This window comes from Hylobates moloch, unplaced genomic scaffold (assembly GCF_009828535.3).
Source record: "Hylobates moloch isolate HMO894 unplaced genomic scaffold, HMol_V3 SCAFFOLD_1, whole genome shotgun sequence".
NCBI lineage: Eukaryota > Metazoa > Chordata > Mammalia > Primates > Hylobatidae > Hylobates > Hylobates moloch.
Genome location: NW_026652276.1, coordinates 228,987,225 through 229,002,445, shown reverse-complemented (window position 1 = coordinate 229,002,445; position 15,221 = coordinate 228,987,225). Strand labels below are relative to the sequence as shown.

Sequence of the window (15,221 nt, the reverse complement as noted above, 5' to 3'; positions counted from 1 at the left end):
TTATTTCAAAGACAATTTTAAAAAATTGAGATGCTTTAAAACTTTTGTCTTTAGGCTTTAATGATATATGTTTTCCAAAGAAAGAGTCTTCTCCCTTAACCCAAATTACACCCTCAGAATTAGGTGTAACCCACCACTATCTGCCGTGCTGTCCTTGGACAAGACTTTGAAGGCAGCCCTACCAGTAGAACCTTCAGCGTGGGTGTCCACGGAGGTCTCTCACTCGGCCTTCTGGCTTGTTTCCCTGTATGCTGCAGTTGGTTCTATCCCCTCCATTGCATTCCCAGCCTAGTCTTATTCATCCTGTCCTTCCTTGCTGGCAATCCACTGCTTCCCCCACAGCAGGCTCTCTGTACATGTTCCCATATTTCACTAAACTTGTACTCAGTGTATAGGAAGGAATAAAATTATTATTAATGATCAAACTGCTTGAACTTACTTCATTCACACAGAATGTAGGATGTTAAATTGTACTGCCAATAATTTAATTTAACTGAGAGTCTTTGCCTTATAGAACCTGAATACTGTAAAAGCCACCTTATATTTAGTAAACATATCCCTTGGAAGAGTAGCTAGAAAATATTGTTAGTCAAGTTAAACATTTCGCTATATCCTGTGCCCACTCCTCTTGAGAAAATGAAGACAATACATTTAAAATGCCAAGAAAAGGATGGCTCAGAGAGAGCAGCTGGCTCTTCGTAATTTGTTTCCTCAGGATTTGGTTTTAACTAGAAAAAAATAAAATACCTATTTGTCTAAATCAAACACTGTTATAACCAGTTGGAATTAATAGAGGTAAAAATATGGGAGTGAGTTCAAAGCCAGGTTGATCTATAAAACCGGCAGGCTATAGGATTGAAGTTTCAGCCTTGATCATTTAAGAAAGTAAATTTCCTGTAGCCAAGGAATGCCTGGAATGAGCCCAGTTGCTAAGGCCAGAGCTGCCTGTTGGAAATGATAAGCGCGCAAACAGTTGTGGAGTGAAGAAATTGCATGTCAGAGGCAGGTCGTCATGGCCCATAGACGTGATGGAGTACTCAAGAGCAGCGTGGACATTGGTGAATGGACCTGCTTGCAGGGCAGCCAAACATGTGAGCAATCTAAAAGCAAAACCCTCAGGACAATTTATCAGACCAGTTCCTTTTTGGCTCGCAAAAGAAAAGAAATGTATAGAGTTTCAGCTCAAGTCATGGAGCTAATATGTGGGAAAAGATAAAGGGTGTTATTTCTGTGAACTTCACATTATTTAGAGTTCTGATCATTGCTGAAGAATAGGAAATAAAAACACTCAACAACATACACAAATAAAACACTCAGGAAAAAAAAAAATTCAGCTGTGTCCCCACACTGGTGGGGATTAGAAAAGGGCACACATTTGGCCAGGTGCGGTGGCTCATGCCTTTAATCCCAGCACTTTGGGAGGCCAAGGCGGGCGGATCACGAGGTCAGGAGTTCGAGACCATCCTGGCCAACATGACTAAACCCCATCTCTACTAAAAATACAAAAATGTAGCCGCGCGTGATGGCAGGCGCCTGTAGTCCCAGCTACTTGGGAGGCTGAGGCGGGAGAATGGCGTGAACTCGGGAGTCGGAGCTTTCAGTGAGCCGAGACTGTGCCACTGCACTCCAGCCTGGGCGACAGAGCGAGACTCCATCTCAAAAAAAAAAAAAAAAGGGCACACACTTGAAAAAAAAGTTATTTATCCTACAACCAAAGCCAAGTCCAAACACTTTGTCCTGTATTACATTTAGAACATTTTACAGAGGACTTGCTTTTTCCCCACTGAATTTTTAAATCTTTTTCTCTAAGAAAGTTAATTGGCCAGGTTTTCTCAAATATCTAGGACCCCAAAGAGAACTTCAGGCTAGGGGGAATGTTATTTTACCACCACAAAATTCTATAAGAAAGCCACTTAAACTTGGCAACTATCTCTGCAGCTTTGACTTTTCAGAATTAAGTCAAAATTATTTTCTTTTTCCATACATATTTGTGGACTTCTGTCCACTTATGGATTTTCATCCATAAATATTTTCTGACTTTTTGGCTCTTCCTTCTCTCTTTATTTTTTAAGCTTTTAAGCAGATTATTCTCATGCGTTATGGTATTAGGGTTCTCTAGAGGGACATAATCAACAGACTATATAGATATAGACATACGAGAGGGGATGTATTATGGGAATTGGTTCATGCGATTATGGAGGCTGAGAAGTCCCATGATACGTCCTCTACATGGTGGAGACCCCGGGGTGCCAGTGGTGGGGCTCAGTCCAAGTCCAAAGGCCTCAGAACAAAAGAAGCCAATGGTGTAACTTTTAGCCCAAGCTCAAAAGCATGAGAATCTGGTATAAGTTCTGGATCCCAAAGGCTAGGGAGCCTGGAGTTGCCCAAAAACAGTATACCTCATCTCTACTAGATAGATAGACGCTACCACCTTTTCTCTGTTTTTGTTCTCTGCAGCCCCTAGCAGACACGATAATGCCTTCCCACACTGAGGGTAGCTCTTCCCCACCTCATCCACTCAGACCCACAGGCTAATGTTCTCTGGAAACAGCCTCACAGACACACCTCAAAGTAATGCTTTACAGATTTCTAGGTGTAGGGGCTAAAGCAGCTCCTTCTTGGCTGCTAATGCACCATGTTGGCTTCTGAATAACCCAGTCCCAGAATGCCACTAAGTTTTCCACTTTATCTACTGTTTACTGCAAATTCTGCTCTAGGGTAACTTGCTTCTGAAGCATGTAGACCCTTTCTCTATGGTATACAAGCCCTGGGTCTGAGGAGGTAAAGGAATCCACCGTGTCATCTTGTAGATACCAGAGACGCGACTTCTGTTGGTAAGTCCCTATTCAATTTTTTTTTTTTTCTTCTGAGAAACTGGCTTTGTCAGACTCTTTCTTTGGCCTCTCAGCTCCCTTGGCCTTTGGAGGTAGGCTTACCTAGACCTGCTCACTATGGAACACTAGGTAATCTTAATCCAGTCAAATTGACACTTAAAATTAACCATCACGGTTACCATGATACTTTTAAATTGCATCCTAAGGTCTGAAGATTTAAGAAATATATTAAGAGAGAAGGGATATTTTCTCTTCTTGAATAATTCTCTAAGAAGAAAAGCAAAAAAAGGGTTCTATTCTTGTTCCTTTGGGCCTTCTTCCAAATCTGTCAAACCTCCTGTTCCAACTGAAAATGAAAAAGAACACTGTGACAAGTTTATATCCCTACTGATGTGAAAGTGTCTTCCAAGCTGGGATTATTAAGACTGGGTAGGTAGACCTGAGGAAAAATGGCCATTGTCACTAACAGCTTAGCTGGTTTCACGTAGGGGTGAAATTCTAAGATGCATACTTTCAATATTTCTCTTCCTCCTCTCTCTACTTGTTTATAACATTTTGTATTAATTAATTTTCTCTCCAACCTGCTCTAAAAGGGTAGACAATGGATTTACTCTGGTCCCTGTTCCATACTGAGACGTCTGGAACAGAATTTGTTCAGTCTTCCAATCGCTTTCGGCAAACCCACTACCTCGCATCCAACAAGAAATGTTTCTCTAGGAGGCAAGATGGAAAATCGCCTCTTCTTTAGAGGTATAATGTGGACTTGAGCCTGAGGTCTCTTGGAGCAAAAAGGAGTCTGTGACCTTTTTTTTCTGTTTTCTTTTCTTTTCTTCTCTTTCTCTCCTTCTCTCTCTCTCCTTCCTTCCTTCTCTCCTCCTCCTTTCTCTCCCTCTTTCTCCTTTTTTCTTTCTTTCCCTTTCTTTCTCTTCTCTCTCTCACTCTTTCTCTCTCTCTCTCCTTCCTTCCTTCCTTCCTTCCTTCCTTCCTTCCTTCCTTCCTTCCTCCTTCCTTCCTTCCTTCCTTCCTTCCTTCCTTCCTTCCTTCCTTCCTTCCCTCCCTCCCTCCCTCTCTCTCTCTCCCCCCACCCTGCCTCTCTACCTCTCTCTCCCTCTCTCCTTCTCTCCCTCCCTCTCTCGCCCTCTCTCCCTCTTTCTTTCCTCAGTCTTGCTCTGTTGCCCAGGCTAAAGTGCAGTGGCACAATCTCGGCTGACTGAAGCCTTGACCTCCTGAGCTCAAGCGATCCTCCCATCTCAGCCTCCCTAGTAGCCGGGACTGCAGGCATGTGCCACCACACCTGGCTAATTTTGTTTCTGTAGAGACAAGGTCTCACTATGTTGCCCAGGCTGGTCTTGAACTCCTGGGCTCACATGATCCTCCCACCTTGTCCTCTCAGAGTGCTGGGATTCAAGTGTGAGCCAGTGTGCCCGGCTCTCAGTGCTTTCTTGTCTCCTGATGGGCCTTGAGTCAGGAAGGGATGTAGGAGTTACTAAGGTGACCCAGCTTGGTTCTTGAAAGGACTGGATACATTGCTCCAAGACTTGCGCTATTGACAAAACCAGTCCGATACAGTGGGTGTGGTTTCCAATTGCATCTTCCAGAATCTCTGCATACTTCTCAGCCCTTCAGGGCTTCAGAATACTTTTACTGTGACCAAAATTAAGTAGAAATGACATTTTAGGACACTGCCGTTACTCCTGAAGTACCGAAATGACAATCCAGTACTCAAGGATCACTGAAATAATGCCAGTCAGCATTTGACATTTAAAGCTATTAGGGAAGGATTAAAGGACAACATAATTAAGTAAAAACAAAAACACAACCCAAAAAGCAAAGAGCTGCTAAGAATGAATAGGACATTTGCTGTTGGACTGCTGTGTGCCAGGTCCTTCATGTGGAAATTCATTCACATTATTCCGTGTGATTTTCAAGGTATCCTTCAGAGGTAGCTACTATGTATTCCTGAAAATAAGGCTCAGTGACAGACAATTTCCCTAAGGTTACATAACAGGCATGTGAGAAAGATGGATTCAAACTGACATCTAATTCCATCATCATTTTATAGGTTGGGACTTGAATTTGCTATAAACAATTTCTTCTACCACCTTAATAATACAGATTATAAAATATTAGCTAACTTCATAACACTCAGGGAGAATAGGAGACTTAGCTGGAACACCGGGAGGGTGACATGTTATTTGTGTGACTGTAAATGATGGAAACACCGCAATGATTGAATGACTATTCAAATCTTGGTCACTCAGTAATCCTGTGACTTTTATTCTTCAAGTTTTTTCTAAGCAATAAACCAATGAATGTTTGAGAAGAAAACAGAACTCCCTAACTCAGAAAATGGTTTCAGAGTGATTAAAGAAATGTATTTTTCAACTGCAGTCCTGGTTTGGCATATGAACATGAACATTTTTATAGTTAAAAAAAGTGCAGATGAGTGAATTTGGAGATATCTTTGTGTCTCTTGATGATAAGTTCTTGCTTAACTTGGCTTGGTGAAAGGATCATAACAAGAACTGTTTTCAGCAGCCTGGACGATACCCAATTCACATGTATTCCTATCATATATTCTAGACTTGCCTGATTTTGTATCTGCAAACCATTAAAATGCTTTGGAAATTTCAGTGTAGTCAGATTCAACTATACATTCAAGACTTCTGGGCACATTAGGTGTTCAATGAATGTCTGCTCAATAAATGAGTCAATAAATGAATAAACCCTACACCTAGATGTTGCAAAAAAAGAGTGTTCAATTCTTGTATCCTATTTTTTATGATAAATTCTGCATCCAGTAATATCCTATAAATTTCTTTTTACTCAATCACAATAATCAAAAAGCTTTAAGACTAGAGGCTATGCTTTTAGTTGCTACAAAATGAAAGGAAAGGGAGTCTTGCCTCTTACTAATATGTGAACCTTGGGGCAGGCTACTACAACCATCTCCTTCTTGGTACAATGGGAGCACTAGCAATAGCAACTATTTCACCAGGTCGTGGTGAGGATTAAATGATGCTAACACAATTAGAAAGCTTGGCACACTGCCTAGCGGACAAGCTCTCAATAAATACCAGCTGCTATCCTTGTTAAGCGCAAGAATTAAGAAGATGGCAGATTTTTCTTAGTACTTGTATTATTTTCCTAGGAAGCCAGAAGTCTGAAAGCAAGGTGCTCTCAGGGCTATGCTTCTTACAAAACTCTAGGGAAGAATCTTTCCTTTGCTCTTCTAGCTTCTGGTAGCCTCAGGAATTCCTTGGCTTGGGGCAGTGTAACTCCGATCTCTGCCTCCGTCTTCACATGGCTTTCCTTCTATATCTGTGAGGATCTCTGTGCCCCCTCCTCTTCCTATGAAGATACACCCATTGTATTTAGGGCCCACTCTATCCTAGTATGACCTCATCTTAACATAATCACATATGCAAGGACCCTACTTCCAAACAACATTGTATTCTGAAGTTCCAGGTGGACATGAATTTTGGGGGACACTAGTCAATCTACTATGGCATTTAACCACGAAAAGTAAACATAGAAATTGCTGCCTCTACTATAGGTATATTATTTTCTCTCTTGCTTAAAAACACAGAGAAGACACACAGAGAGTGTACTGCAAATTATGTTTCTAATTTCTGGTTAGTAATAAAAGTGACATTGATAATTATAGAATTCTTGAGTGTTTTGGGATCTGACTTTCTAAGAAGGAGCAGTTTTAATGTTAGAAAACTATCTTTGGCATGACCACGCAACTATCCATTCGGTCCCCAATAATCCTGGGGATGACAGACCCACAATTAAACCTTCCATGGAGTGTGGGATGATTCTCCGCTCAGCCTCGGCCAAGGGGGTGCCAAGGAATTCTGCAATGGAAGGGACCTACCTCCGCTGAGTTAAACTGCTGCTCATTGATGAACGTGCTGAGAAGATAGGATGCTGCTCAGTTATCTGCCAACAGATGAAGAGACTGCCTGCATGATCTAGTTGTAGGGTTTCCAGAACGCCCTTGTGCTATCTCCAAACCATGAAATATTCCCCAGCCAGCACTCCTACTAAAGACTCAAGTAGCTCTGGGAGAGCTAACACTTTAACTGGTGGTCAAATCTTTATGCATCTATTTGAAAAAGGGCTCTGGGCTGGGTGTGGTGGCTCACGCCTGTAATCCCAGCACTTTGGGAGACTGAGGCGGGCAGATCATCTGAGGTCAGGAGTTCAAGACTAGCCTGGCCAACATGGTGAAACCGTCAGTAATAAAAATACAAAAATTAGCCCGATGTGGTGATGGGTGCCTGTAATCCCAGCTACTTGGGAGGCTGAGGCAGGAGAATCACTTGAACCCGGGAGACAGAGGTTGCAGTGAGCCGAGATTGTGCCACTGCACTCCAGTCTGGGCGACAAGAGCGAAACTCCATCTCAAAAAAAGAAAAAAGAGAAAGAAAGAAAAGAAAAGAGAGTTTTGGATAAGAGGTTAGAGGAAGTCCCCTTCCCGTGTGGTTTTGACTAGTGGGGAATAGTGAGTATCAGTGCATCATCTACAAAGCAGAAGAGATGATCATGAGGAACCTACTCAAATCCAGCCCTGTCTTCCTAGTTCAACAAAGTGACAAGACACGGTAATTTCATTTACACATTCAACTGTACACTCCAGCAAAAGAAAGGGAGAGAGGGAAAGTAGGTATGGAATATGGACAGACAGAGACAGAGACAGGGATTGATGTAGAAATAAAGAGTGTGCTTATGGTGAAGGGAGAAGGAAGGAGGAGGAGAAGGGAAGAAGAGGAAGATATTAAGGAGGATGAGGAGGAGGGGAGAAGGAGAGGAGAGAAAAACAGAACTCAAACAGTATGTGCTGTCTGCCCACCATTCTCCTGGATGGGCTAATAATACACAGGGGTGAGACTTAGCTTATCTGTCCCCCTGGGCTATTTTATGACCTGGGCTATTTTGGGTCCCAAGCCTGTCCTAGTGTGAGCCTCTCACATAGCTGAGTGTGATACTAGTGTCTTGAGGTTTTTATTTTCATGCAACCTGACCCCAACAAGGCAGCCCTTCCTCCGGTGCCCATCTGAAGGGTGATCTCTTCAGCTGCTTGTGGAAAATGAGTTCTGCTAAATGTCTTGAGATTTAACAAATGTATTGTTTAATGTATTGAGATTTTCAAGGACAATATAATTATATAAAATTTTCACCTGACCATGCTTCTCCATTCCAGAAAGTACAACTAGACGGTCGAATAATATCTAATAAATAGCTAGATATTTTATGACCAGAGATAGTTATCCCTCAAACGTCTGGGGTAAGAACTTGGCTTCCTACTATTATTTTTCCAAAGAAGAAAAAATAATGATGTTAGAGGGAATACATCATTGTGCAAAGACTGGAAAATGTAGCTAAGCAAAAACAAAATAAGAAACATGCACACATATGTTTATTGCAGCACTATTTACATAGCAAAGACTTAGAACCATCCCAAATGCCCATCAATGATAGACTGGATAAAGAAAATGTGGCATATATACAACATGGAATACTATGCAGCTGTAAAAAGAATGAGTTCATGTCCTTTACAGGGTCATGGATGAAGCTACAGGCCATCATTCTCAGCAAACTAACACAGGAACAGAAAACCAAACACCACATGTTCTCACTCAGAAGTGGTAGCTGAACAGTGAGAACGCATGGACACAGGGAGGGGAACAGCACACACAGGGGTCTGTTGGGGGGTTGGCGGCAAGGGGAGAGAGAGCATTAGGACAAATACCTAATGCTCATGGGGCTTAAAACCTAGATGATGGGTTGATAGGTGCAGCAAACCCCATGGCACATGTATGCCTATGTAACAAACCTGCATGTTCTGCACATGTATCGCAGAACTTAAAGCAAAATAAAATAAGAAAAAATACTAGTATTTTTATCCTCCTGCAAAAAATACCCACAGTTAATATTTTGGTGTGTGTTCTCACAGTTTGTTTGCCTCCCCTCTGTGTGTGTGAGTGTTTTATTTTGTATAAACATGTAATCCGGCTGTGTGTGGTAGGTTGGGCCTTGCTTCATTCACCTGGCAAAATATTAGCGACGTTTTCCACATCTGCAAGCATGGACCTATACTATCAAAGGAAGGCCAGAGAAGGCCTTGCATGGAGCTCATTCTTTGGCCAATGCCAAAGCTCTCTGTAGTGGCTGAGCTGTTTGGCTGAAGCACCAGCCTGAGGTCGGGGGGTCACAGGAACTGCTGTGCAGGCACCAGGCTACCTGGAGAGTGAGGTCCAGAGCAGAGGCTGCATCAGGCTGGGAGATTCTTCCAGTCACTGATGGAGCTTGCCTCAGTGCAGACAAAGCTTTCCTGGACAGCTGCGGAATTCCTCTGAAACAGTTCCACTGTCATTCTACCAAGTCAAGGAGGTACTTGACTCAGAAGGATGCTCATAAATGATTTCCAAATATGTTTTGCAGTCTTCTATTTAAATTTTTTGGTTAAAGCCACTAATTGAATCAAATGAAAACTCATTCCACTAAACAGATAATAAGGAAATATTTAGATGTCTTTTGTGTAAACATGTTGAAATAATGTCAAAGGCAACACACAGGCTTCATTTAACTTTATCCGCAATGTGGGCTAAACTGGAGAGGATAAGCCCCTGCCTTTCTATTCATGACTATTGCCTATTAACCTCCAGAGGTTTTGCGTGAGCTACTGTGTTTAACCTAACTCTCCAAAAATAAAGGGATGGTGATTTTCTTTAAATTGGTACTTACCTAGTGGAATCTCTCAGGCATTAGTGCTTCCTTGATTGCATTCAGACATTACTTTGGCAAGGAAATGACTGCATTAAATTAGCATCAAGCACAATGAATGGTAATTGCAAGACTGTCATTTCTACAAGTGCAAAATTAATGTGTTCTGCAGGCCCATTCCATTGTGTGCCACAGGAAAATCATGGAACCATGTTGTTCTGAACAGAAGACTGCACTGTAATAGCACTATTAATGTGCTATGGTATTATTCCGCAACGGTGTTCCTTTCCACCTTTGTTGTTGTCTCGTGCTCATTTTTCATACCCTGTCTGGCCTAATTTGTATGCTCATATTATAGCGCTGCCAGACAGTAGCCTGGATGTACAGAGAATGTTATGGAACAATTCCTCCTTCTGTGTGTGGCATCTTGTGTGAATAATGCCAGTGTAAACAATCCTCCATGTATTCATCACAGTCTGAATAGGCTACTTATGTAAAGCTTCTTATTAAGAGATGCACCAACCGTTCACAGAAAACTTTACCCATATGCTATACATTCATTTAGAAAGAGAAGAGTGATTTACACGCATTTCAATTGTAGCTTAGGAAAAGCACCAGCTCCTCCTCTCTTCATCCCTCATTTATATATGGGAAATTAAGCCACAGACCAGTTGAGTCAATTTCTTCTTCTGGTCATGCAGGATCACAGGGTATAGTTCAAATGATAACATGCATATGCATTGGGCTCTTGTACTCTGCTCATTGGCTCTGTGTAATCTACTGGGGATTAAAGGAATTATTCAAGACTAAAATAACCAAGTAATAACAGATGCTCTAAGCTGACCAATTAAAAGTGGTTTTTCAGCATTTCTGCAGTTTAGCTTAGGCTGAGAGTCACTCAAAGGCATCCTGAGTAAGAGTAATAATAATGATGTTAATGACTGACCAGAGGAGCTTTCTGGTGAGTATAGCTTGAATCCAGTCTCTTAGCAACTGCAGGGGGTGGGGGCATCAAGACCACTGGGGTGCACTGGCTGATTCACTACAGAAATTGACTGATCAATTGCTCTTTTGGAGATCCCAGCGTGGGAGGGTCAGGCCTGAGTCCCCTTTTGGAGGCCACCTATTTTGTCACTCACCATTAAGATGTAATGAGACTGCCTTTGCACTGTTTCAGGCAGTGAATAATTTGCTGGAATCTGGAAGAAATTCTTTACCATACACAGAGCTTCTCTCATTTTGTCAAACAAAAATGATTAGGAAATGATTTTGGTTGGAAAATTCCTACCTAAGTTGAGAGAAAAATTCTGATCATCTTAACCTCAGAATAAGGTACACTTGTTTACATATGAAAAATCATTAAATAGATGATTTGGGCTTAAAAAGATGCGCAAAAGTGGCTCTGGAAATGGGTTCCGCCTTACCTTTGTTGCAAAATGTTCCATCATATGCAGTATTAGAGCAATCGCAGGAGTAACCGTGGTATCTCTCTAGGCATTTGCCTCCGTTTTCACAGTTTGTTCCATAGCTGGTGCAATGGCCCGAGCATCCGGATATGAACCCAGATGTGACCTTTGCTCTTTCCTCCAGGTCAAGTGTCACCCCATTCATCCTCAAGGAGCGGATGCAGCCCAGGAAGCCCTGCTGGCCCCCAGCACCACCTGGGAATGACAGAAGGCACAGAGTTCAGAGGGAATAACCTCTGCTGTTGCTTAATTCTTCATATTTTGAACAACTGTGGTAGGAGATGAGACTGCACAGCGCATCTAGTATTGTCACTTTCAAGTTGGTCCCATCTAAATAGAGAAAGTTGAAGCTTTTCTCCCAGTAGGCTATAATGCCTAATTAAAAGAGCCATCTTCTGAGAAGCAACACATTTCCTACAGAAATAAAATATTTGGAGATGCACAAAAATTATATCAGCTGTTTTGGAAGTCTAATCTGGTTTCCTATAGAAAAAGCGTTTACAGAAATCTCTAGATTCTTTGCTCTTTAATCTCACAACATCGAGTTCTGTAGCATTACTTATTGAAAAAAATATAAAGGCAGAGACATGAATGTATTAGCATCGTTAACAAGTCAATTAGTTGGAAGACATAAATCCGTTTGAAATGTGATTGTAGATCTTGGTTCTTGTCTCAAGACATGCTTTGCTTTTAAGTTCATGTCAAGGCTACCCAGGACTCCTTGTCTGGGGTAGCTGGAAGTTGGAACTGATAACTTTACACAGAAATCAGCTAGACCACATTTATTGCTAGATTAGATCAGATTTCATTGCTTTTGTCTAAATGTCATTACAAGACATATAGCACAATGAGCACGTTCACTGTGATTTTTGGAGTAAGTTATAGAGTTGGACTGAGGTTCATGAGCATGAAAATATTAAAATATTCCCAAGAAATTTCCTTCTTTTTTAAATTTTATTATTATTATACTTTAAGTTTTAGGGTACATGTGCACAACGTGCAGGTTTGTTACATATGTATACATGTACCATGTTGGTGTGCTGCACCCATTAACTTGTCGTTTAGCATTAGGTATATAGAAAGATTCATTGAAGCACTCTATCACAAATGGATTTAATTGTGTCTGTAGTATTCTTAGCTATAATCTTTTTAAAGCAGCTGGTATAAAAGGAGGAACTCAAATTTATATTCATGTTTGTATCTTAGAGTAACAACTTTTCTGGAAACTCATCTAAAATGAATAGTAGGTAAAATGTTGAAAGAAATAGGTGACGAGGATTTAGAGAAGAAAATACTGTTAATAAAAATAAAACCCAAGTTTCTCTTTCATTGAGGGCTACAGACTAGGCACTCTATTAAGTACCTTATATATGCTATTCACCTGGTCCTCACAACAACTTATCAAAGTAGATATTATTTGCATTATTCCCATTGTACAGATGGAGAAACTGAGGCTTGGGAAGTTAAGAAGTTTACTCGAGGACTCATAGTTCCTCAGTGGCAACTGTATCACATCTGTCTTATTCCTAAGGCAACAAACAGGGTTTATTGTCTTAAGCCCTGTTCTGTGTAGACCACCTAATACCGAGAAGAACTTTCCAGTCAGGGGCCTCATAGATGTACACGTTTCTGAGATGTAGATTTGGAGGTCTTTGAACATGGAGTAGTCAGTAGGGTTACTGGAATTCAGGTAAGATCAGTAGGCTGGGGATTGATTCTCATCACTTACTCTATTATTTTAAGAAAAGTCATAAACTCCAGTAGATTCATCAGACAGGACTGGAAGATCAAAGCCTTTAGTGGCAGAGATGAATTAGCATCCGCTTATGCCTGTAAACCCCCATCAGTGAAGTGGCAAATGAGCTGCTGTACCATCTCTGTAAACCCAAGCCTTGCAGTTCTCTCACTGGGGGGCACATCGGTTTGAATCATGACTCCCTCGGGAGTATCTGATTTCTTCTAAAATATTTGAATAGAGAAGTGAAGAGAGTCCAGTGCCTTTTTTGATCAAAGCTATGAGATAGTAGATGGCAAAAGAAGTTATTAAAAACAACTACTTTGAAGGATTTCCCATTCTACCATCTGTTTGTCAACTGGGCTTCACACCTCTACGCTGAAGAGAATTAGGGCTTTTGCCTGATTTGGAAGAATTTCAACCCTCTAGTTACTCCTTGTGTGTCAGAATTTCAATTTGGCTTCTATTGTCTTAGCCATTATGGCTTTCGTCCTTGCAATAAGGGCTTTCCAAAAGGCATTTTATTAAATAAATGTCTGGCCTTAAAATTTTTTTTATCACTAGTCAATTAAGACAATTATATTCTATCAAAATATGCTAAAATGTAAAAATCATTTTTAGATCTCCCCATCTCTTTTTGCCTGGTGATCAATATATAGTCATTGTGGTAACTATAAACGTACTGAGAAGCAGAATACAAAACAGATTCTGTTATGCTACTCAGATTTAACTACTTTCACTTTTAGGGAACAGCCTTTTTTATTTTTCTATGAACATACATATGTGTAAATAAAAAGGAAGAAGTGGAATCATAATATACACAGTGTTTTGAAACTTGCTTTTTGCACTTAACATATCATGAAACTTTTTTTTTTTTTTGAGTTGGATTTTCACTGTTGTTTAGGCTGGAGTGCAGTGGCGTGATCTCAGCTCACTGCAACCTCCGCCTCCTGGGTTCAAGCAATTCTCTTGCCTCAGCCTCCCAAGTAGCTGGGACTACAGGCACACACCACCACACCCAGCTAATTTTTGTATTTTTAGTAGAGATGGGGGTTTTACCATGTTGGCCAGGCTGGTCTCGAACTCCTGACCTCGTGATATGCCTGCCTTGGCCTCCCAAAGTGCTGGGATTACAAGTGTGAGCCACCGTGCCCAGCTTTGCAACATTCTCCAAGCAATAAATGTACAACGAGAACATCTTGCTTAGTATCTGCATGGCATCCCATTCTGTGAATGCACTATCACTTATTTTGCTCTTGCACCACCATTGGACTTGTAAGCTTTTAAAATTTTCCACTTTATATGATACTATAATAATATAATCTTTATGAAAACCTTTGCACACTTGTTGTCTAGTTTTTCCTTAGAATTGATTCTTTAGAATTAGTTAATCATACTTTTAAGTCTAATTGCTAGGATGAAGGGCATATACATTTTAAAGGCACTTGAAATATATTTTCTTCTAAGAAGAATTTACCAATTTCTAATTCACCAGTAGGGTAGGAGATTATCATCTTCTCCACACAAGTCTAATATTGGTCAGTGTCTTTTTGTATTCATGCCAGTTTGCTTGACAGGGGCAAAAAGGATTCACTGTTTAAATCTGCATCGCCTCAAATACTGTGAGTTGAGTAATTTTAATGTTTTCCCTTTTCTTATTTTTTGTTTCTTTGTGTCCTTCGCTTTTTGCTGAGAATAGAAGAGAATATATTTCTTATTGATTAATAACAATATGAGCTTTAACTCTGTTATAAATAACTCTTTATTGTAACTGTATCTTTCCAGTTTGTGTCTTTTGACTTCTCTATGGTGTTTCTTTTTCCCTATGAAAGTTTTGCATGTTTTTGTAGTCACACTCACCTGTCTTATTTGTGTGATTTCTGCCTTTGGTCAGAGGCTTATAAAGATCTTCTATAATACAAAATAATATGATTATTCAACTATATTTTCCTCTAACATTTTTGTGATTTTGCTTCTCTCCAGATGTTAACCTTTTGTCTATCTGGGATGTATCTTAATTTGGAAACAATTGGTATTTCATGGATCTTCAGCAATGATTGAGAGTTTGAAAAGACTGAATGTTAACACGATGAAGAATGGAGATATTTTTCTTTTTTTTATTATACTTAAGTTTTAGGGTACATGTGCACAACGTGCAGGTTAGTTACATATGTATACATGTGCCATGTTGGTGTGCTGCACCCATTAACTCATCATTTACATTAGGTATATCTCCTAATGCTATTCCTCCTCCCTCCCCCCACCCCACAACAGTCCCCAGTGTGTGATGTTCCCCTTCCTGTGTCCATGTGTTCTCATTGTTCAATTCCCACCTATGAGTGAGAACATGCGGTGTTTGGTTTTTTGTCCTTGCGATAGTTTGCTGAGAATGATGGTTTCCAGCTTCATCCATGTCCCTACAAAGGACATGAACTCATCATTTTTTATGGCTGC

The 15,221-nt window shown here is 40.6% G+C and overlaps 1 protein-coding gene across 1 annotated transcript in view; it reads right to left on the bottom strand.

The window, feature by feature from the left end:
• CNTNAP2 (contactin associated protein 2) overlaps positions 1 to 15,221 on the bottom strand; it is a 1,422,658-nt gene that overhangs the window by 232,292 nt on the left and 1,175,145 nt on the right. The window contains exon 16 of the mRNA XM_058444445.1: positions 10,991 to 11,227. Coding sequence (XP_058300428.1) covers positions 10,991 to 11,227 — 237 coding nt within the window. The remainder of the gene's footprint in view (positions 1 to 10,990; positions 11,228 to 15,221) is intronic.